At 47.1% G+C, this 22,278-nt stretch overlaps 1 protein-coding gene across 2 annotated transcripts in view; it reads left to right on the forward strand.

Moving 5' to 3' along the window:
• The first annotated feature begins 2,084 nt into the window (after positions 1–2,084).
• MKNK1 (MAPK interacting serine/threonine kinase 1) overlaps positions 2,085–22,278 on the forward strand; it is a 29,107-nt gene continuing 8,913 nt past the window's right edge. The window contains exons 1-6 of one of the 2 annotated variants that reach the window (XM_038760331.1): positions 2,085–2,118; positions 14,965–15,055; positions 15,981–16,085; positions 18,603–18,700; positions 19,213–19,292; positions 20,387–20,460. In XM_038760331.1, coding sequence (XP_038616259.1) covers positions 15,007–15,055; positions 15,981–16,085; positions 18,603–18,700; positions 19,213–19,292; positions 20,387–20,460 — 406 coding nt within the window. In that variant the 5' untranslated portion in view covers positions 2,085–2,118; positions 14,965–15,006. The remainder of the gene's footprint in view (positions 2,119–14,964; positions 15,056–15,980; positions 16,086–18,602; positions 18,701–19,212; positions 19,293–20,386; positions 20,461–22,278) is intronic. The other variant, XM_038760332.1, reaches the window with a different exon arrangement.

Below are 22,278 nucleotides of genomic sequence, written 5' to 3' on the forward strand. Positions count from 1 at the left end.
TTTTGTCCTCACAACATCCCTGCGAGTTGGGGAGAGGCAGCTTTACTATTATCTCCATCTACAAATGAGTAGATGTAGGCTCAGAGAGGTTAAGTGATTTGCTGGAGGTCACACAGCTGGCAGAGGCAGTGTGGTCTAGTGGAAGGAGTACAGGACTGGGAGGCTTGGGTTTTTAACCCCAATTGTGCTTCTGGCCTGCTGTGTGACCTTGGGCAAGTCACTTTCATTCATTCAATCGTATTTATTGAGCGCTTACTGTGTGCAGAGCACTGTACTAAGTGCTTGGGAAGTACAAATTGGCAACATATAGCGACGGTCCCTACCCAACAATGGGCTCACGGCACTTGAACTTTCTTTTTTTATGGTATTTGTTGAATGTTTACTATGTGCCAGGCGCTGTGTAATAAGCACTAGCTAGATATAATCAGGTCAGACACAGTCCATGACCCATGTGGGGCTCAAAGTCTTAACCCCCATTTTACAGATGAGGCAACTGAGGCACAAAGGAAGTGACTTGCCCAAGGTCACACAGAAAACAAGTGGGAGAGCCAGAGCACACACCTGGAAGCCAGAAGGACATGGGTCCCAATCCCAGACTTGATAGATTCCCTTAAAATCTGCCCTGCTGGCTTCCCTTCCCTGTTGTGGGAAGTGGCTCACAGTCACTACCAACAGTGGGCTTACAGTCTAGAAGGGGGAGACAGAGAACAAAACAATAAAAGAATAAAATAAATAGAATAAATATATACAAATAAAATAGAGTAATAAGTACATACAAACATATATACATATATACAGGTGCTGTGGGGAGGGGAAGGAGGTAAGGCCGGGGGGATGGGGAGGAGGGAGAGTGCTTAACAAATACCAACATTATCATTATTATTATTATTATTCATTCATTCAATTGTATTTATTGAGCATTTATTGTGTGCAGGGCACTGTACTAAGGCCGGATGGAGAGGGGGAGGAGGGAGAGTGCTTAACAAATACCATTATCATTATTATTATTATTATTCATTCATTCAATTGTATTTATTGAGCGTTTATTGTGTGCGGGGCACTGTACGAAGCGCTATAGAATAGCATATAGAATGTTGCCAACTTGTACTTCCCAAGCGCTTAGTACAGTGCTCTGCACACAGTAAGCGCTCAATAACACGATTGATTGATTGATTGAACATATAGAGATGGGCCCTACCCAACAGCAGGCTCACAGTCTAAGAGGGGGAGACAGACAACAAAACATATTAACAAAATAAAATAAATAGAATAATAAATATGTACTTAGCACTTAGTACAGTACTGCTAACAAATACAATAGTAACTAGTAACAGGACATTTGGACAACAGTAACTGCTTAACAAATACAATAAAACTCCCCAAAACTAAGGTGAGATGAGGGAAAATTTGATGTTTCCTAAAAAATAAGCCCCTCCCAAACTAAGGTGAGATGAGGGAAAATTTGATGTTTCCTTAAAAATAAGCTCCCCCAAACTAAGGTGAGATGAGAGAAAATTTGATGTCTCCTTAAAAATAAGCCCCCCCAAAACTAAGGTGAGATGAGGGAAAATTTGATGTCTCCTTAAAAATAAGACGCCCAAAACTAAGGTGAGATGAGAGAAAATTTGATGTCTCCTTAAAAATAAGCCCCACAAAACTAAGGTGAGATGAGAGAAAATTTGATGTCTCCTTAAATAAGCCCCCCCCAAAACTAAGGTGAGATGAGAGAAAATTTGATGTCTCCTTAAAAATCTGTCCTGCTGGACTCCCCCTTATACTGTGAGAAGTGGCTTGGAAGTTTCTTGGCCCTCTCGTCTCCCTCAGTTTGGCTGGGTTTGAACTGAAAGGAGACAGAAGCTTCAAACCCCACCAAACCACCTCCTCCATTTTAGAGTCATCGTCTTCCCGTGTGTGTGTGTGTGGGGGGGGGGGGGCTCTTGTGGACGCTATTGCGCCTGCGCGGCCCCGCGAGCGCCCTCTTTCGCCCTTCGGGGAGGCGCCGCCGGGACGCACGGCGCAGGCGCGCGGGCCCCCCCCCCCATCTCCTTCCCTCCGCGTCGTCGGCGGAGCGATCCGGGAGGCTGGAGATTCGGCCCACTTGGTCGAGCTGTCGCTGAGGTAAGGGGGTGATGAGACAAAAAGTTCGTGTCCTTCCGCGCTGGGTGGGCGATTCGCCCACACTTCGGCCCCGTAGTCCTGCCCCTGGGCAAGGGTGATGCGGGGTGTGATGGCCCTCTACCCCTGAAGATGGGGAGGGGGTAGCAATGTCCTCTTCCGCCTCTTTTGGGGAGGGGGACTCTTTGTTCAGTGGGGGAGACCTGAGGGAGGGGCTGCTCCCAGGGAAACCAACGTGGCCTAGTGGTTAGAGCCTAGGCCTGGGCTTCAGAAGGGTCTATGTTCTAATTCTAAAGTAATAATAATAATAGTAATGACATTTATTAAGCACTTACTCTGTGCAAAGCACTGTTCTAAGCGCTGGGGAGTCTTCTAGACTGTGAGCCCACTGTTGGGTAGGGACCGTCTCTATATGTTGCCAACTTGGACTTCCCAAGCGCTTAGTCCACTGCTCTGCACACAGTAATCAATCACTTAATTAATTAATCAATTGCTCTGCACACAGTAAGGGCTCAATAAATACGATTGATGATGATGATGGGCTCACAGTCTAGAAGGTGGGCTAAGCGCTCAATAAATACGATTGATTGATTGATTGAGAAGCAGCGTGGCTGAGTGGAAAGAGCCCGGGCTTTGGAGTCGGAGGTCGTGGGCTCAAATCCCGGCACCGCCAACTGTCAGCTCTCAGTCTTAATCCCCATTTTACAGATGAGGTCACTGAGGTGCAGAAAATAAAAATAATAATGATGGCATTTATTAAGCACTTACTATGTGCAAAGCACTGTTCTAAACGCTGGGGAGGTTATAAGGTCATCAAGTTGTCCCACGGGGGGCTCACAGACTTAACCCCCATTTTCCAGATGAGGGAACTGAGGCACAGAGAAGTTAAATGACTTGCCCAAAGTCACACAGCTGAAAAGGGGTGGAGCCGGGATTTGAATCCATGACCTCTGACTCCAAAGCCTGGGCTCTTTCCACCAAGCCACGCTGCTTCTCTACAAATGTTAGAGTGGAAGCAAGGAATGTGTCTGGAGCACCTGTCGTACTTGTACTTCCCAAGCGCTGAGTACAGTGCTCTGCACACAGTAAGCGCTCAACAAATACGATTGAATGAATGAATGAGAAGCAGCATGGCCCAATGGAAAGAGCACGGGCGTGGGGGTCAGAGGTCATGGGTTCAAATCCCAGCTCTGCCCATTGTCAGCTGTGTGATCTTGGGCAAGTCACTTAACTTCTCTGTGCCTCAGTTACCTCATCTGGAAAATGGGGGTTAAGACTGTGAGCCCCATGTGGGACAACCTGATCACCTTGTATCCCCCCAGCGCTTAGAACAGTGCTTCACACATAGTAAGCGCTTAATGAATGCCACCATTATTATTCTCTGAGCCTCAGTTCCCTCATCTGTAAAACGGGGATGAAGACTGTGAGCCCACCGTGGGACAACCTGATCACTTTGTATCCTCCACAGCGCTTAGAACAGTGCTTATTTATTACAGTTAATCTAGTACCAGATACCAAGCGGCCCCCAGGTCCCCAATTCCACTTCAAAGCCAGCCAAGGGTGAGGTTTGCCCCTCTTCTTTGATGAGCACTGAGTCAGATGTTCTCAGCGCTTAGTACAGTGCTCTGCACACAGTAAGCGCTCAATAAATACGACTGATTGATTGATTGAAGGCCAAGCTGGTGAGCTTCCTCTCTTATAGTGCCCAGGTCTTATCCTTTATTCCCCCCTGCTTCATCAGCGTCACCGACATTAATAGATATTTCCAACATCCTCTTGGGGTTCATTAATGACCCTAGGGGCAGATTCTTCAAGAGTTCAAAGAAACCAGGCTTCAGGCTCTTTGTACTGGGTTCAGATATTTAATTAGTGTTTACTAGGTGCGGAAGAGAGAAGATAAACAGGTTGGACACAGTTCCTTTTCATTCAATCGTATTTACTGAGCGCTTACTGTGTGCAGAACACTGTACGCTTGGGAAGTCCAAGTTGGCAACATATAGAGACGGTCCCTACCCAGCAGGCTCACAGTCTAGAAGGGGAGGACAGACAACAAAACATATTAAAATAAAATAAATAGAATAAATATGTACAAGTAAAATAAATAGAGTAATAAATACGTACAAACATATATACATATTTACAGGTGCTGTGAGGAGGGGAAGGAGGTAGACGGCGGCGGGGCGGGGGGGGAGGAGGGGGAACATATAGAGCCCAACAGCGGGCTCACAGTCTGGAAAGGGGAGACAGACAACAAAACAAAACATATTAACAAAATAAAATAAATATGTACAAGTAAAATAGAGTAATAAATACGTACAAACATATACAGGTGCTGCGGGGAGGGGAAGGAGGTAAGGCGGGGGGGATGGGCAGGAGGAGGAGGAGGAACATATTCATTCAGTCGTATTTATTCATCATCATCATCATCAATCGTATTTATTGAGCGCTTACTGTGTGCAGAGCCCTGTACTAAGCGCTTGGGAAGTCCAAGTTGGCAACATATAGAGACAGTCCCTACCCAATAGTGGGCTCACAGTCTAAAAGGGGGAGACAGAGAATAAAACCAAACATGCTAACAAAATAAAATAAATAGAATAGATATGTACAAGTAAAATAAATAAATAAATAAATAGAGTAATTAATATGTACAAACATATGTACATATATACAGGTGCTGTGGGGAAGGGAAGGAGGTAAGATGTGGGGGTTGGAGAGGGGAACGAGGGGGAGAAAAAGGAGCACTTATTCATTCAATCATATTTATTCATCATCGTCATCATCAATCATATTTATTGAGCGCTTACTGTGTGCAGAGCACTGTACTAAGCGCTTGGGAAGTACAAGTTGGCAACATATAGAGCCAGTCCCTACCCAAACAGTAGGCTCACAGTCTAGAAGGGAAGGACAGACAACAAAACATATTAACAAAATAAAATAAATAGAATAAATATGTACAAGTAAAAAAAATAGAGTAATAAATATGTACAAACATATATATTCCTGTCCCCCATGGGGCTGTGTAAGGGGGAGGAAGGACAGGAAGTTAATCCCCATTTTACAGATGAGGAAATGGAGGCATCGGGGTGACCCAGGACTAGAACCTGCATCACCCGACTCCCTGGCACTGGGGAGGCAGGGACGGTTTTCTGTTCCAAGTCAGCCCCCCTCTTCACCCTTTATTCATTCATTCAATCGTATTTATTGAGCACTTATTGTGTGCAGAGCACTGTACTAAGCGCTCGGGAAGTACAAGCTGGCAACATATAGAAACGGTCCCTACCCAACAGCGGGCTCACAGTCTAGAAGGGAGAGCCAGACAACAAAACAAAACATATCAACAAAATAAAAGAAATAGTAAATATGTACAAGTAAAATAGAGTATTAAATATGTACAAACGTATATACAGGTGCTGTCGGGAGGGGAAGGAGTTGAGGCGGGGGGGGGGATGGGGAGAGGAAGGAGGGGGCTCAGTCTGGGAAGGCCTCCTGGAGGAGGTGAGCTCTCAGTAAGGCTTTGAAGGGAGGAAGAGAGCTAGTTAACCCTTTAGGCTCATGGCTTAAAAGGGAGGGAGAGCTCTTCAGGTTAATGAAGACGGTGATTAGCAGAGCACTTAGTACAGTGCTCTGCACATGGTAAGCACTCAATGAGCAGCGTTGCCTAGCGGAAAGAGTGAGGGCCTGGGGGTCAGAGGATCTGAGTTCTAATCCCGGCTCTTTCAAGTGTTTGCTGTGTGGCCTTGGGCAAATCACCTCTCTGGGTCTCAGTTTTCTTGTTCTCTCCCCTACTTAGACTGTGTGCCCCATGCGGGACCGGGGCTATGTCCAACCAAATTCACTTGTATCTACCTCAGCATTTAGAACAGCGTTTGACACATAATAAGTGCTTAACAAATACCATAAAAAAAAATTGGACTGATTGGCATGGGCACGTCTGTTCTCCCTCTGCCCATCCGCCAAGCTAGCTCTCTTCCTCCCTTCAAGTCCCTACTGAGAACTCACCTACTCCAGGAGGCCTTCCCAGACTGAGCCCCTTCCTTCCTCTCCCCCTCGTCCCGCCTCCATCCCCCCCATCTTACCTCCTTCCCTTCCCCACAGCACCTGTTTATATGTATATATGTTTGTACATATTTGTTACTCTATTTATTTTACTTGTACATATCTATTCTATTTATTTTATTTTGTTAGTATGTTTGGTTTTGTTCTCTGTCTCCCCCTTTTAGACTGTGAGCCCACTGTTGGGTAGGGACTGTCTCTATATGTTGCCAACTTGGACTTCCCAAGTGCTTAGTACAGTGCTTTGCACACAGTAAGTGCTCAATAAATACGATTGATGATGATGTTCTTTATCTCTGCTCCAACTTGTCCTCCCTAGCCCTCAGATGCAGGGCCCAAGACGATCTGCGGTATGGTGGTTTGACATAACCAAACCCCACTTCCTGCACCATCTTAGCACATCGAAGAACCAGGACACTAGAGGAGGTTACCCACCATTCGTCAGCCCCTTCACGGCATTCGGGGTCAGGAGATGTGAAGTTTGAGGGAAAATCCGATCCTTCCAGGCCGGAGCAACAAGCAAGGCCAGATTAGCTTAGGAGTGGCGAGACGTTCTGTCCCTCGTGACTCTGATCTCGAGGGTCATCATGGGCTCGTCATCATCATCATCATCAATCGTATTTATTGAGCGCTTACTATGTGCAGAGCACTGTACTAAGCGCTTGGGAAGTACAAATTGGCAACATATAGAGACAGTCCCTACCCAACAGTGGGCTCACAGTCTAAAAGACTGCAACCCTGCTGCGGCACCTCACGGAGGGCGAACCGGTGCCCGCCTTTTCTGAAGCTCGGCTTTCTTTGGAAGTTGGGGCCGGGCCGTTCCGATTTCTTTGGGAGTCAGGCTGCCGCCAGTGCTCCTGGAAATCAGCGCCCTTTCACCTCCCTGCTTGCTGACGTCCTATTTCGAGCTCAGACTCCAAATTTAAACTGTCAGATTCCCTGGCGGAGTGCGTGGAAGTGGATTTTGGCCGGCCCCTGTCTAGACGCTTGATGCTATTTTTTTTTAATGGTATTTAAGTGTTTACTATGTACCAGGCGCTGGGGTAGATAACAGCTAATCAGGTTGGACACGGTCCCTTATAGGGCTCACAGCCTCAATCCCCATTTTACGGATTAGGGAACTGAGGCTCAGAGAAGCAAGGTGACTTGCCCAAGGTCACACAGCGGACAAGTGGCGGAGCCGGGATTAGAACCTAGGTCTTTCTAACTTTCAAGCCGGTGCTCTACCCACTAGACCATGCTGCTTTAAGTCAGAGGCAGCCCTCTGCCTTCAAGGAGCTGAGGAGGGAGATAAGTAGGTATTAGGCTAAAAAGGAAAAGTGTAGATCCAACCAATAAAATAAAATAAATTAATAAAATAAATAAAAATAAAATAAAATCTCATCTCCTCCAAGAGGCCTTCCCTGACTAAACCCTAATTTCCCCTAGTCCCTCCGCCTTCCGCGGATCTGAGCACTTGATATTCATCAGCCCCACAGCACTTTTGTACATATCTGTAATTGATTTATTTTAATATCTATCCCCCGCCCCCGGACTGTTCACTCCTTGTGGGCAGGAAAGTTGTTTTATTGCACTCACCCAAGCGCTTAATAAGTGCTCTGCACACAGTAAGCTCTCCATAAATACCATCGATTAGTGAATTAAGTAAGCCATCGGAGAGATGCGTCTGCTCCTGAGCGCTAATCACCTGGCTAATATGATGAGGCGTGACAGGGAGGAGGGGGGCTTATCAGGGAAGGCCTCCCGGAGGAGTGGGCTTAGGAGGATTTGGATGATGGCGAAGGGCGTCTGGTTTGGTCCGTCTGTCCGGGGAGGGAGAAGCAGGGTGAAGTGAGATTGAGGGGTATTTGGGAATTAACTTGGTTTGGCTGGGGTGTGGAGGGAGGGACCACAGGAGAGAGACATAGAGTCACCCGGCCAGCTCCGGGCCACTGACAGCCATCGTGGCCGAGCCTCTTGGCCTCTTTGACCACCACCGTGAGTGGCCTGGACTCAATCAGTGCTATGTACTGAATGTATACTATGCGCAGAGCACTGTACTCAGTGCTTGGGAGAGTTCACTGCAACAGAAGTAGCCTCTAGAGATGTTCCCTGCCCATAATGAAGTCAAACATTGTGTGTGCATAATTTAGCATTAAGCTGTCTTTCATACAGTGAATCAATTTCCTCTCGAGGATATCCTATAGAGCTGGTAGTGCGGATGGCCTTGGAATTTCTATGACAACGGGAAGGCGTCATGATATACCTGTTCCCGCTTGTCAGTGGGAGAAGTTCATTTTTACTCTTGACAATTAGTACAGTATTCAAGCGCTTAGTAAAGTGCTTTGCACACCAGTAAGCACTCAAATACAATTGAATGCTCCACAGGGAATGTGTCTGTTATATTATATTGTACGCTTCCAAGTGCTTACTACAGTGCTCTGCACACAGTAAGCGCTCCGTAAATGTGATCGATTTACTGACTCTCTTTTCAAGACCAAAAAACTTGGTGTCACTTCAAGGTAAAATGCAGCTGATGCAGAAGGTTATTAATGAACGTACGTCCTCTCTGAAACTCCACAGTCTTGAATAGATTCCTCTCCCACGGACCCCCCCACACCTAGTCAAGTGGTTCATACATTCATTCATTCAATCGTATTTATTGAGCGCTTACTGTGTGCAGGGCACTGCACTAAGCACTTGGGAGAATACAATAAAACAATGAACAGACTCATTCCCTGCCCGCAATGAGCTTACAGTCTAGAGGGGGAGGCAGACGTCAATAGAAATAAATAAATGGCGTATAGGGACGTAAGTGCTGTGGGGCTGGAAGTGGGGGATGAATAAAGGGAGTGAGTCAGGGTCACAGAAGGGAGTGGGAGAAGAGGAAACGTGGGGTTTAGGGATGGCCTTTTGGAGGAGATAATAATAATAATGATGGCATTTATTAAGTGCTTACTATGTGCAAAGCACTGTTCTAAGCACTGGGGAGGTTACAAGGTGATCAGGTTGTCCCACAGGGGGCTCACAGTCTTAATCCCCATTTTACAGACGAGGTAACTGAGGCCCAGAGAAGCTAAGTGACTTGCCCAAAGTCAAACAGCAGCTGACAATTGGCGAAGCTGGGATTTGAACCCACGACCTGTGACTCCAAAGCCCGCACTGTTTCCGCTGAGCCACGCTGCTTCTCACTTCAGTGAGGCTTTGAAGGGGAGGAGAGTCACTGTTGGGTAGGGACCGTCTCTATGTTGACGGTTTATACTTCAGTACAGTGCTCTGCACACAGTAAGTGCTCAATAAATACTACTGAATGAATGAATATGAGGAGGGAGGATGTTCCAGAGGCGGAGAGAGCGGGCATACCATGCTCTGGGCAGGGACTCTGACTGGACCAACGCAAAGACAGGCCATTGCAAATCAGCCATTGAAAAAGAAGGAGGAGAATTACGGTGTTTTTTTTTTTTTTAATTTTGTTACGTGCGTGTATGTATGTGTTTTTTAAAAAATATAAAGCTTTCCTCCTGTGCTAGAGAGAATCCAAGCTCCTAGGAAGCTTGTTTCCTGAGCAATTGGAAATGAAAAGCCCTTGGACTGATTCAAAAATAAAAGAAAAAATCCTAGCAAGCTGCAGGCAGGGAACGTGTCTACCGACTTCATTGTATTGTACTCTCCCAGGCGCTTCGTACAGTGCTCTGCACACCATATGCGCTCAGTAAATACCACTGACTGATGGATTGTAAAGTCATCGTGGGCAGGGAACCGTGTCTACAACTCTATGTTGTACTCTCCCAAGCACTTAGTACAGTGTTCTGCACACAGTAAGCGCTCAGTAAATACCACCCACTGATTGTAAGCAAGTTGTAGGCAGGGAATGTGTCTTAACAACTCCGTGATGTTGTACTCTCCCAAGCGCTTAGTAGAGTGCTCAGTAAATATAATTGATTGATTGCAAGCATGTGGGTTTTTGAGAGAAGCAAATGGCCAAGCGGCTTTTTGGCCTGATCCTCTCCGGCTGGGGTGTGGCTTTATGACCGGGGCAGCGGATGTCACAAGACGAACATCTGAATAAAACTTGGACGTTGGTTACAAAACCTTGCCCTGTTTCATTCATTCATTCATTCAATCGTATTTATTGAGCGCTTACTGTGTGCAGAGCACTGTACAGCCCAGAGACTGAAATCCAACGTCCTTTCTTCCCCCTGCTCTGCCGAGATGGGATCTCTTAGACCTGCTCTGGAAGATAATAATCATAATTATGGTACTTATTAAGCCCTTACCGTGTGCCAAACCCTGTTCTAAGCACTGGGGTAGATACGACTTAAGCAGGTTGGACACAGTCCCTGGCCCCCATGGGGCTCACACTCTTCATCCCCATTTTACAGATGAGGTCACCGAGGCCCAGAGATGTTAAGCTACTTTGCCCAGGGTCACACAGCAGGCAGGCGAAGGAGGCAGGATTAGAACCCAAGTCCTTCTCACTCCCAGGCCCGGGTTCTAGCCAATAAGCCACATTGAATGTAGGAGCGTGGGCAGGGAAGCCGATCTGAGTGGATCCATGGTTCTGCAATGGGAGGATCGTGGTCCCGGCCCAAGTGGATTTCGGCCGTAGCGGCTCCGGTCATTCAGCAGAGGGGAAAACGTTGAATGTGAGCCCATTGTGGGCAGGGAATATGTCTGTTATATTGTTGAATGGTCCTCTGCCAAGCGCTTTGTACAGGGCTCTGCACACAGTAAGCGCTCAATAAATACGACTGACGTTGGCTTTCTGTTTCAGGAAATGCTTTTTCACATTCAGTTGCCAGGCTGGGTGAAGCAAGACCAAATTGCAGAACTAAGATTATCTGCTGGGCTTTGAAAGTAAAATATCTAAGCCATTGGAACCTACCCTGACCTTGGAAGACGGGCTGGAGGGAGACGGAGAGGGAGAGGAAGGGAGGAGGATCAATCAGGAGAGGAAGGGAGAAGGAAGGAGAGAAGGAAAAAGGGAGGGAGACGGGGAGGAAAAGATAGAGATAGACACACCCTGTTGCTTCCGTCTCTTGACTTGGAAAAGAATTCTTTTTGTTCCTTGGCTATTTCTTCCAGCTGGAAACCCTAGGGAAGGTTAGTTGATTGTTTTTATTATTATTATTATTGCTCTTTTTAAAATTTCCATTACAGACCCTGACTTGGATCGTAATATCTGGGTCGTGACAATCTTCAAGTTTTCTCTGTTGGAAACATCTAGTCCATTTTGTTCCAGGAAAAGTTGTTCTGTGATCTTAGGTGGGGCCGGTTGTATGTTTGGCGGGGGGGAAAGAAAAATCGGAGCAGAAAATGTGTTCTACTATTGAATTTGAGGGGAGTCTTTACAGGGTTTCCATGGGCTTGAGATTTGGCAAAGGTATGAAGACCCAGAAGTCATCAATCTATAAATGACATTTAATAATAGTCTGCAGGGTAGCTTACAGTCAACAGGTGATGGTGCTTCTTTCCGTAATTTTGATTTTCCTCAGAACTTAATTTAGCTACTGTCATCAGCAGTATTTTTAGAGCACCCACTGTGTGCCAAGCACTGTACTTGGGGTTCTTGCCTTTCAGGAGCTCACAAGCCAGACACAAATATTTATCACCTCTGCAGGGGTTTTATTTTTCTCTATAGTATGTGGTAGCTCCTCTTCAGTCCACGGATTCTGCTCTGTCTTTTAGTCCCTGGCTAAAATTCAGATTTGGAATGATTGGAATAAATTACCGGCTCTATTGAAGCCCAGGCCGGCAATTTAGTGGTCCCATCCAAAAAACGCTTGCCTTCTCAGGCCAGAATGAAGTTGCCAGCATTATATAGTTCACTGGGATATGTTCGATCTTTGAGAGGCAGCCTGGCCTAGTGGAGAGAGTATGGGCCTGGGGGTCGGAAGGACCTGGGTTCTAATCCCGGCTCTGCCGCTTGTCTGCTGTGTGACCTTGGGCAAGTCACTTCACCTCTCTGGGGCTCAGCTGCCTCAACTGTAAAATGGGGTTACCTGGTCTCCCTCCTGTTGGACTGTGAGCCCCATGTGGGACAGGGACTGTGTACAACCTAATTCAAATTTTTCCTGCCCCAGCGCTAGAATTACCAACCAGTGATATGGTGAATCAAGAGGAAGAAAACTCTTTCCAGAATAAACAACCCTCTCGTTAAGTCTCCCAGGGCATTAGGACATCCTTGGGTAATTATTATAATAATAATGAGGATAATTATGGTATTTGTTAAGCATTTCTTATGTGCCAAGCATTGCAGTAGGCTCTGGGGGCAGATGATACAATCAATCAATGGTATTTACTGTGTGCAGAGCATTGTTGCCAACTTGTACTTCCCAAGTGCTTAGTACAGTGCTCTGCACACAGTAAGCGCTCAATAAATACAATTGATTGATTGTGCCAAGTGCTTGGAAGAGTACAATGCAACAGAGTTAGTAGACATGTTCCCTGAAGCGGGTTGGATGCAATCCCTGTCCCATACCAAGCTCACAGTCTAAGCAGGAAGGAGAGCAGGGTTTTTTGGGGTTTTTTAATGGTATTTGTTAAGCACTTCCTATGTGCCAGGCGCTATTCTAAGCGCTGTTCTAAGACGGACACGCAATAAGCACCCAATAAATACAACTGAATGAATACAAATAAATAAAATCACAGAGAAGGTAACTGAGGCACAGAGAAGTGACTTGCCCAAAGTCACACAGCAGACAAGTGGTGGGGCCGGGATTAATATTACTGAGGTGTCTTTGGAGTGTAGATTGTAAACTTCTCGAGAGCAGCGGTCACGCCTGTTGAGTGTTTGAACTCTCCCAAGTGTTTAGCACAGTGCTTGGCTCGCAGTTAGGGGCTTGATAATTACTACTGATGATCAGTTAAGTGAGTTGATATCAATTTATTAATTGGTGTTCCTGGTGCCAATCAATTTTATTTATTGAGCACTTATTTTGTGCAAAGCACTGTACTAAGTGCTTGGGGGAATACAATATAACGGAGTTGGTAGACACATTCCCTGCTCACATCGAGCTTAGAGTCTAGAGGGGGAGACATATATTAATATAAATAAATTATGGATGTGTATATAAGTGCTGTGGGGCTGAGGGGGGTGAATAAAAGGTGCACATGGTGTGCGCTTGGCTTGTATGTTGGATATGATCAGTGGGTATTAATTGTTTGTTTATTTAATATTCCTGGAGTATGTATATTTTATAAATTGTGGCACCGACGACCTTGGGGTATTGTTATTTATTCATCATAATTGGTGTTCCTGGGGCCTCCCTGTTTTGTGTATAGTGTACACTGGGGACCCTAGGGGATTAATTGTTGTTTATTACTTTTAATTGGTGTTCCTGGGGTGTGTACATTATGTACACTGGGGATGCTAGGATAGTGATTGTGGTTCATTCATTTATTAATGGGTATTCCTGGGGTAGGCATGGCTTGGGTATGGTATGCACTGGGGACTCTCCAAGGGGGAGTTCACTCACCTTTCTGATCCTGTTCCCTTGGCACTGACACCACTTTTCTGTTTATGTGTTCCTGATTATCATTATTGTTATTATTATTATTATTTCTCTCCAGTCTTGTGCTCTCTCTTAGCTAATTGCTTTGGGATGTTTTTAAATTTTCATTTTTTTTATGGGAGCATATCTGCTAATTCTTTTGTATTGTACTTTCCCCAGCGCATAGCAGTAATAATAAGAATGGTATTTGTTAAGCGCTTACTATGTGCCAGGCACTGTACTAAGTGCTGGGGTGGATACAAGCAAATTGGGTTGGGCACAGTCCCTGTCCCACCTAGGGCTCACAGTCTTAGTCCCCATTTTACAGTGCTCTGCACCTAATAAGTGCTCAATAAATACAGTAATAATAATGGCATTTGTTAAACGCTTACTATGTGCAAAGCACTGTCCTAAGCACTGGGAAGGATACAAGGTAATCAGGTTGTCCCACGGGGGGCTCACAGTCTTCATCCCCATTTTACAGATGAGGGAACTGAGGCACAGAAAAGTGAATCAACTTGCCCAAAGTCACACAGCTGACAAGCGGCAGAGCCGGGATTTGAACCCATGACCTCTGACTTCCAAGCCCGTGCTCTTTCCACTGAGCCACGCTGCTTGATTGACACCAGGAACACCAATTAATAAATTATTATCAATTCACTTAGTCATCAGTAGCATTTACCTAGACTGTGAGCCCACTGTTGGGTAGGGACTGTCTCTATATGTTGCCAACTTGTACTTCCCAAGCGCTTAGTACAGTGCTCTGCACACAGTAAGCGCTCAATAAATATGATGATTGATTGATTACCGATCACCTGACTGATTTATTAAGCCCTTACTGTTCTAAGTGCTGGGATAGACACAAACTAATCAGGTTGGACGCAGTCCCTGTCCCACATGGGGCTCACAGTCTTCCTCCCCATTTTACGGATGAGGAAACTGAGGTATGGAGAATTGAAGTGATTTGCCCAAGGTCACACCACAGACATGTGGCAGAGCAGGAATTAGAACTCGCATCCTCTGATGCCCAGGCTCTTTCCACCAGACCATTATGCTTCCTGTAGTACTCAGAGGCCCTCAGTACGCGATGACGAAGGGAAGGAGAAATCGGGTCTGAGGGAAATGGTCTCATGTGGAAGAAGAGTGATCCGTCATCGTACTAAATCCCCTCTAGACTGTAGGCTTGTTGTGGGCAGGGAATGTGTCTGTCTTACTGTTATATGCGTAGTACAGTGATCTGCACGCAATAAGCGCTCAATAAGTAGGATCGACCGACTGACCAAATTGGAGCATCCAATTTCTCTTCCGCTTTTCTCTTTTCTAGTTGCAGACATCCATTTCCGGGGGAAAATCTTCAGCCGCCTCAATGCTCCGGGACCTCTCCCCTCCGTTGAAATCCATGCAAAATAGATCAGGTAACCGTACCTCCCCTCTCTGTCACCTGACCGCCAGGTGGGCTTCTCCTACCAGAAATTGCAATGTCATCTCCCCATTTTAATAATAATAATAATAATAATAATTATGATGATGATGATGGCATTTATTAAGCGCTTACTATGTACAAAGCATTCATTCATTCAGTCGTATTCTTTCAGTCGTATTCAGTCAACAGAAAGCAATCAATCAATCAATCGTATTTATTGAGCGCTTACTGTGTGCAGAGCACTGGACTAAGCGCTTGGGAAGTACAAGTTGGCAACATAGAGAGACAGTCCCTACCCAACAGTGGGCTCACAGTCTAAAAGACAGTGGGCTCACGGTCTAAAAGCACTGTTCTAACCGCTGGGGAGGTTGCAAGGTGATCAGGTTATCCCACGGGGGGCTCACGGTCTTCATCCCCATTTTACAGATGAGGTAACTGAGGCACAGAGAAGTGAAGTGACTTGCCCAACACACTTGACAATTGGCGGAGCGGGGATTTGAACCCCTGACCTCTGACTCCAAAGTCCGTCCTCTTTCCGCTGAGCCACGCCGCTTCCATTTTCTGGGAGCCGGGGTCCAACTTTCCAGTCTAGAGGGGGAGACAGCTGTGGGCATAAGTGATGTGGGGTTGGGAGATTGGGGGGGATATAGGAAGTGCTTACCAAATAGCACCATCATTTATTATCTTTTAGACTGTGAGCCCACTGTTGGGTAGGGACTGTCTCTATATGTTGCCAATTTGTACTTCCCAAGCGCTTAGTACAGTGCTCTGCACATAGTAAGCGCTCAATAAATACGATTGATGATTTTGCCTCTCGGTCCAAACCGAGGGATGGTGTGTGGAGGTGGGTGAGGGTCGGGGCACCCCCTCCCCTCGGGTGCCATATGGAGAGCAAGCCTTGTGTCTGCCCACCCCAGCAGATATGGGGAGCAGCCAGCCCCTGTCCATCGCCGATGGCGGCAAGAGGAAGAAGAAGAAACGTCGAACCCGGCCCGCTGACGCCTGTCCCGGAAAGTTTGAAGGTTGGTCAAGGCCCCAGCCAGAAAGATCCTGAGAAGCCGGTCCCGTCTCGTGGTTGAGAGGGGCCCGCGCCGTGGGCGAGAGGGTGTCGGGGATGGGCAGTTAGAGCCCTCCACAAACTCGTCCGGCATGCAGTTGTATTTATTCATTCATTCATTCATTCAATCAATCATATTTATTGAGCGCTTACTGTGTGCCGAGCACTGTACCAAGCGCTTGGGAAGTACAAATCAATCAATCGTATTTATTGGGTGCTTACTGTGTTCATTTTCCCAGAAATGTCCTGAAAGGGGTGGGAGATGTAAATACCTTAGGGATCCCTGAGGTCCGTTTAACCCCCATCCGCCTTCCGTCCATCCGGCAGGCAGGCCACTGAGGGCCGGGGAAACTCAGGTGATGACAAATGAGCACTGTACTAAGCGCTTGGGAAGTACAAGTTGGCAACATATAGAGACAGTCCCTACCCAACAGTGGGCTCACTGTCTAGAAGAGTGGGCTCACAGTCTAGAATGGGGAGACAACAAAACAAGTAAATAGGTGTCAGTACCATGAGAATAAATAGAATTATAGCTATGTGCACATCATTAATAAAATAGAGTAATATGTACAAATATACACAAGTGCAGTCAGTGTGGGGGAAAGGGGTAGGGCAGAGGGAGGGAGGGCGATGGGAAGGGGAACACAAATTGGCAACTTATAGAGATGGTCCCTACCCAACAACGGGCTCCCAGTCTAGAAGGGGGAGACAGACAACAAAACAAGTAAATAGGTGTCAGTACCATCAGAATAAATAGAATTATAGCTATATATACATCATTAATAAAATAGAGTAATATGTACAAATATGCACAAGTGCAGTTGGGGGGGGGGGGAAAGGGGTAGGGCAGAGGGAGGGAGGGCGATGGGAAGGGGAACACAAATTGGCAACTTATAGAGATGGTCCCTACCCAACAACGGGCTCACAGTCTAGAAGGGGGAGACAGACAACAAAACAAGTAAATAGGTGTCAGTACCATCAGAATAAATAGAATTATAGCTATATATACATCATTAATAAAATAGAGTAATATGTACAAATATGCACAAGTGCAGTTGGGGGGGAAAGGGGTAGGGCAGAGGGAGGGAGGGAACACTTACGTGCAGAGCATTGTACTAAGTGCTTGGGAGAGACAAGAGAACAATAAGCAAATTCCCTAGCCACAACGAGCTTACAGTCCAAATGCTGCTAAATGGCTTGGCTCGTCTTGTGGGAGGGGTGGCGGGGCCTGCCGGGGAAATCACCTGGGGTCATCTTCAATCATATTTATTGAGCGTTTACTGTGTGCAGAGCACTGTACTAAGGATTTGGAAGAATACAATATAACAATGAACAGACACATTCCCTTCCCACAACAAACTCACAGTGTTCTCCGTGCTTGGAGACTTCTGTTTTAGGCATGAGTTCTGCCTCCCCCTCTAAACTGGAAGCTCGTTGTGGGCAGGGAATATGTCTGTTATGTTGTACTCGCGCTTAGTAGAGCGCTGTACACACAATAATAAGCATTCAATAAATACAGTTGACTGACTGACAGTCTGCCCTCACGCGTGGCAGATCTCCACTTCTGCCTGACATGAAGTTTGAGCACCCAAATGCTCAAGTGTATGAAAGTGCTGGAGGTGGCAGAAACCCGGGGAGATGAGAGCTAAATCAGGGAAGGCCTCCTGGAGGGCGTGTGATCTCCGAGGGGTTTTGAAGACAGGGAGAGCCGTGGTCTGCTCTGCAAGGGGAGGGACACCTGAGGCAACAGGTAATTTCTCAGTCAGATGAGTCCCTTTTGCCCCCCATGGCCAGATCTGCTGGGAATTACACAGAGTCTCTCTCAAACCATAGATGGACACAGCAGTAATGAAGTCGAAAAGCATAGGAACTTTCTCTTTTTAAACTAACTCCTTTTATCCCCCTAAACTGTCAGGTTGTGCGAAGCAGAGAGGGCATGGGGGCGGAGGGGATAAAAAAGAAACCCAGTTTTTAGGCTAGGGTCTGGTTTTGCTCTGCCGTTGTAAACAACTGGGTGTTTGCTGTTCTAGAATGGGCTGTGCCTTAATGATGTTTCTCGTGCTTGAGTGGTAAAAATCTGAGTATTTCTCAATGAGGGGATCTGTCAGTCTGAGGTACTCTTTCATTAAACGACAGGGGAGGAGAGGACAGGGCGGTGTCCAAATCCGTAAATCCTCTTTGAGGATTCCAACCTGATTGAGGCTTTATTTGGGAGAGGATGGATTAGGATTCCGGGATCCTGGGGTACTTGTTTCTACCCACTAGCTACTGACTTTACTCACGGATAACAGCCACAATTAGTGGGAGGAAGCAGGAGTCTCGTTAATGGCTTCCATTTGCCCTCTGGGGCTCAGTTTCCTTCCCAGATGTGAGGAGTCGACCTGCCTCCTCTCAGAGCTGAGTTCCACAAGGGTGGAAGGGCCTCCGTTTCCAGAGAAGGGACGGTTGATGGATCCCTCCCCGCCCTCCATCTCTCTGATAGATTTATATAAACTGACCTCGGAGCTGCTGGGGGAAGGAGCCCATGCCAGGGTTCAAGGAGCCGTGAGCCTCCACAACGGCAGGGAATACGCGGTCAAGGTGAGAACCGGTCTCGATTGGGTCTGAAATGGGCACATGGAGACGACTCCCAGCGTGGAGCGCAGTGCTTGGCAGGTAGAAGGCTCTTAACAAGAGCTCTGCCACTTGTCTGCTGTGTGACCTCGGGAGGAGGGCCCTGGGCGGGGATGATGGTTGACCGCTCTGGTAATAATAATTAATAATATAATTATGGTACTTGTTAAGCGCTTACGATGTGCCAAGCACTGTTGTAAGTGCTGGGGTAGATAAAAGTAAATCAGGTTGTCCACAGTCCCTGCCCCACATGGGGCTCACAGCCTCCCCATTTTACAGATGAGAGAACTGAGACACAAAGGAGTGAATTGAAGCAGCCGAGGTCCCACCAGCAGACAGATGGTAGAGTCGGGATTAGAACCCAGATCCTTCCAGCTCCCAGGCCTATGCTCTATCCACTGGGCCACACTGTTGCTCAGCTGGTCCTCAGCTTGGGGTGGGATTGAATTACCGTCTGTCTCTCGTCCCCCCTCCCGCAGATCATTGAGAAACAAGCCGGGCACAGTCGGAGCCGGGTGTTCCGAGAGGTGGAAACATTGTACCAGTGCCAGGGCAACAAGTGCGTACTGACGGCTCCTCGTCTTCCTCGGAGAGGAGGGCTCTTGTCCCACCAGGTGGGGGTGAGGGGATTCCTCGCTCTCCGCCCCCTCGAGACCCCGGCCTAAGTTAGCGAGAAGGAGGAAGCAGACAGGTTTCGTGGGCAGGGTAGCCTTGAAATCCTGTTTGTTGAGGCCCTCCTCAGGGCTGGGGCTCGCTCACCCCGAGCCCTCCTTGCCGTACAAACCCACCTGAGGGAAATGGCAGCTGAGGAGAGGCGACGACAGCCCGGGCTTCGGGGGCACTATGGGAGTCCCGGACTGGGTGGGCCATCAGAGTTTGAAAAGCTCCGGGCTGACTGGGGCTCGGGGTGGCCCCGTATCCTGGTGCTGAGGGAAGAAGCAAAAGCCGGGGGGATCCCATCTCGGGAAGCCATAAGGGCTTGCAGCGACCAAGGCACCAAGCAGTGTCATATTTTTCCCAGTGAAGGCTGCCAGGCCTCCCCCACTGCCCTTCCTGGCCTCCCTCCCTCCTGGTCTCCCACCCTCTCACCTGCTTCGCCTCCCTCTCACCTGTCCTCTGATCTTCCCCCATGCCCGGCCTCCCGCCGACCCGCCCGGCCTCCCGTCTCTGTGACAGATGTTCCCGCTCCCCCCGGCAATGTAAATGCTGCCCTCTGATTTATGGGAGAAACGGAGGGCAACTAATTATTTTTATACGCGCCTCCAGGATACACACATTATTCCATATTATTAACCTCAATCGGTTACAGCCGACTGCAGAGTTTATTCTCCCTTCGGTATAATATTAGCAGATTTTTATACTTTTTTTGATATCTTTACCTTTGGATCTGAGGCCAGCTTGGACGGCACGGCCTTATGGGAAGCTCTGGAGGCTGTTTGGAAAGGGTGACCTGTTTCAAACGTCTCCAGAGCCTGCACCTCCCTCCTTGATTTCCTCCCCCGCTAACCCCCCCACCAAAAAAATACATTCCTGACAAATGCTTTACTCTCGTGGGGTGTTTCTATGAATATAAATAAAGGCTAACCCATTTCCCCCCTCCTTGTCATTCCACCGCCCCCCATCCCCATACTTCCCCATTTTCTCCTCTCTAAGGAACATTTTGGAGTTAATAGAATTCTTTGAAGACGACTCGCGGTTTTACCTCGTCTTTGAGAAATTGCAAGGAGGTACTGTGTGAATTCTGTGTTGACGTTTGCTGTATTCAGATTTAATGGGTAAGCTGCCATGAGCCCGGAAGACTCCTAAGAAATTTAAGCTGTTCAAAAAGCTGAAGGACTTTCAAAAACAACAAGAAAGCCAGGCCTTAATTGAAGGAGATGGGGCGGGAGTAGTTGGGCTGGGGAGGATAGAGGGGAAGATGAAAAGAGGTCCCATCGAAGAGGGTGTCTTTCCTAGAATAGATAAGAAGCAGCATGGCCTAGTGTGTAAAGCGTGGGCTTGGGAGTCAGAGGACCCAGATTCTAATCCTTGCTCTGCCATTTGTCTGCTGTGTGACCTTGGGCAAGCCACATTACTTCTCTGGGCCTCAGTTACCACATCTGAAAATGGGGATTAAGACTGTGAGGGCCATGTGGGACGTGGACTGTGTCCAACCTGATTAGCTTCTATCTACCCCAGCGCTTATTACAGTGCTTGGCCCATAGTAAGCACTTAGCAAGTGCTTACTATGCCAACTTGTACTTCCCAAGCGCTCAGTACAGTGCTCTGCATGCAGTGAGTGCTCAATAAATACGATTGAATGAATGAATGAATGAACAAGTGCCATTAAAAAAAAATCACAGAGAGACCAATTCAGTCTCCATTTATAGTCGTCATCTCTCGCCTTGATAGGTTCACCATTCCTCCGAATTCATTTAGGGAAAGGCTTGGGAGTGTGGGCATTGAAAGCCACATCAATTAGGAAAGGGAGGCAGCATGGCTTAGTGGAAAGAGCATGGGCATAGGAGTCAGAGGACCTAGGATCTATCCTGGCTCTGCTTGTTGCTTGCTGTGTGACTTTGGGCAAGTCACGTCTCTGTGCCTCAGTTCTCCTGTTCTTCCTCCTACATCAACTGTGAGCCCCATGTGGGACAAGGGACTGCGTCCAACCTAATTGACTTGTATCTACTGCAGCACTTGGCACAGCGACACATAGTAAGCACTTAACAAATTCCATAAAAAAAGGGAAAAGACTTTGGCCATTAGCCTCCATCTGACCATGGGGGAGTGGGATTCCAGGATTAGGGGTGGGACCATGAGGATTCCCATTCCCCCTGATCCCAAGGGATCATAGGACTTCAGCACCCTGAGGATAAGCATTTCCCTGGTCCTGATGAGATTGGGGTGGTCCCTCTTTAGATGCCTTGAACATATCCTCCCCCACTGGAAATGTCCCTCTCAATTAGTGGTATTTATTGAGTGCTTACTGTGTGCTGAACACTCTTTTAAGTGTTTGGGAGAGCACAGTACAATCGAGTTGGTAGATGTATCCTCGCCCACAAGGAACTTATAGCCTAGTCACCCTGATGAGAGTCTCTCGGTACTTTGTGTAACTTAGAGCTCTTCTTCTCCCTCAGATCCCCCCCATCTCAAAAATTTCATTTAGTTTTAGCCCAGATAGCCTTTCTCTAAAGCCCTACTTCAGTCAATCAGTCATATTTTTTAAGTTCTTATTGCATGCAGAGCACTGTACTAAATGCTTGGGAGAGTACAAAATAACAGATTTAGTAGACATGGACATATTTTACATGCTCTATCACATTCATTCATTCATTCAGTCAGTCAGTCGTATTTATTGAGCGCTTACTGTGTGCAGAGCACTGTACTAAGCGCTTGGGAAGTACAAGTTGGTAACATATAGAGGCGGTCCCTACCCAACAGTGGGCTCACAGTCTATCACATCCTCCTATATATAACTTACTGATGGGTCTGCCTCTCCCACTAGATTGTTAGCTCATTGAGAGCCTGAATCTGGTCTACTGATTCTTTGTACTTTCCCAAACGCT

This window comes from Tachyglossus aculeatus, chromosome 18 (genome assembly GCF_015852505.1).
Source record: "Tachyglossus aculeatus isolate mTacAcu1 chromosome 18, mTacAcu1.pri, whole genome shotgun sequence".
Taxonomy (NCBI): domain Eukaryota; kingdom Metazoa; phylum Chordata; class Mammalia; order Monotremata; family Tachyglossidae; genus Tachyglossus; species Tachyglossus aculeatus.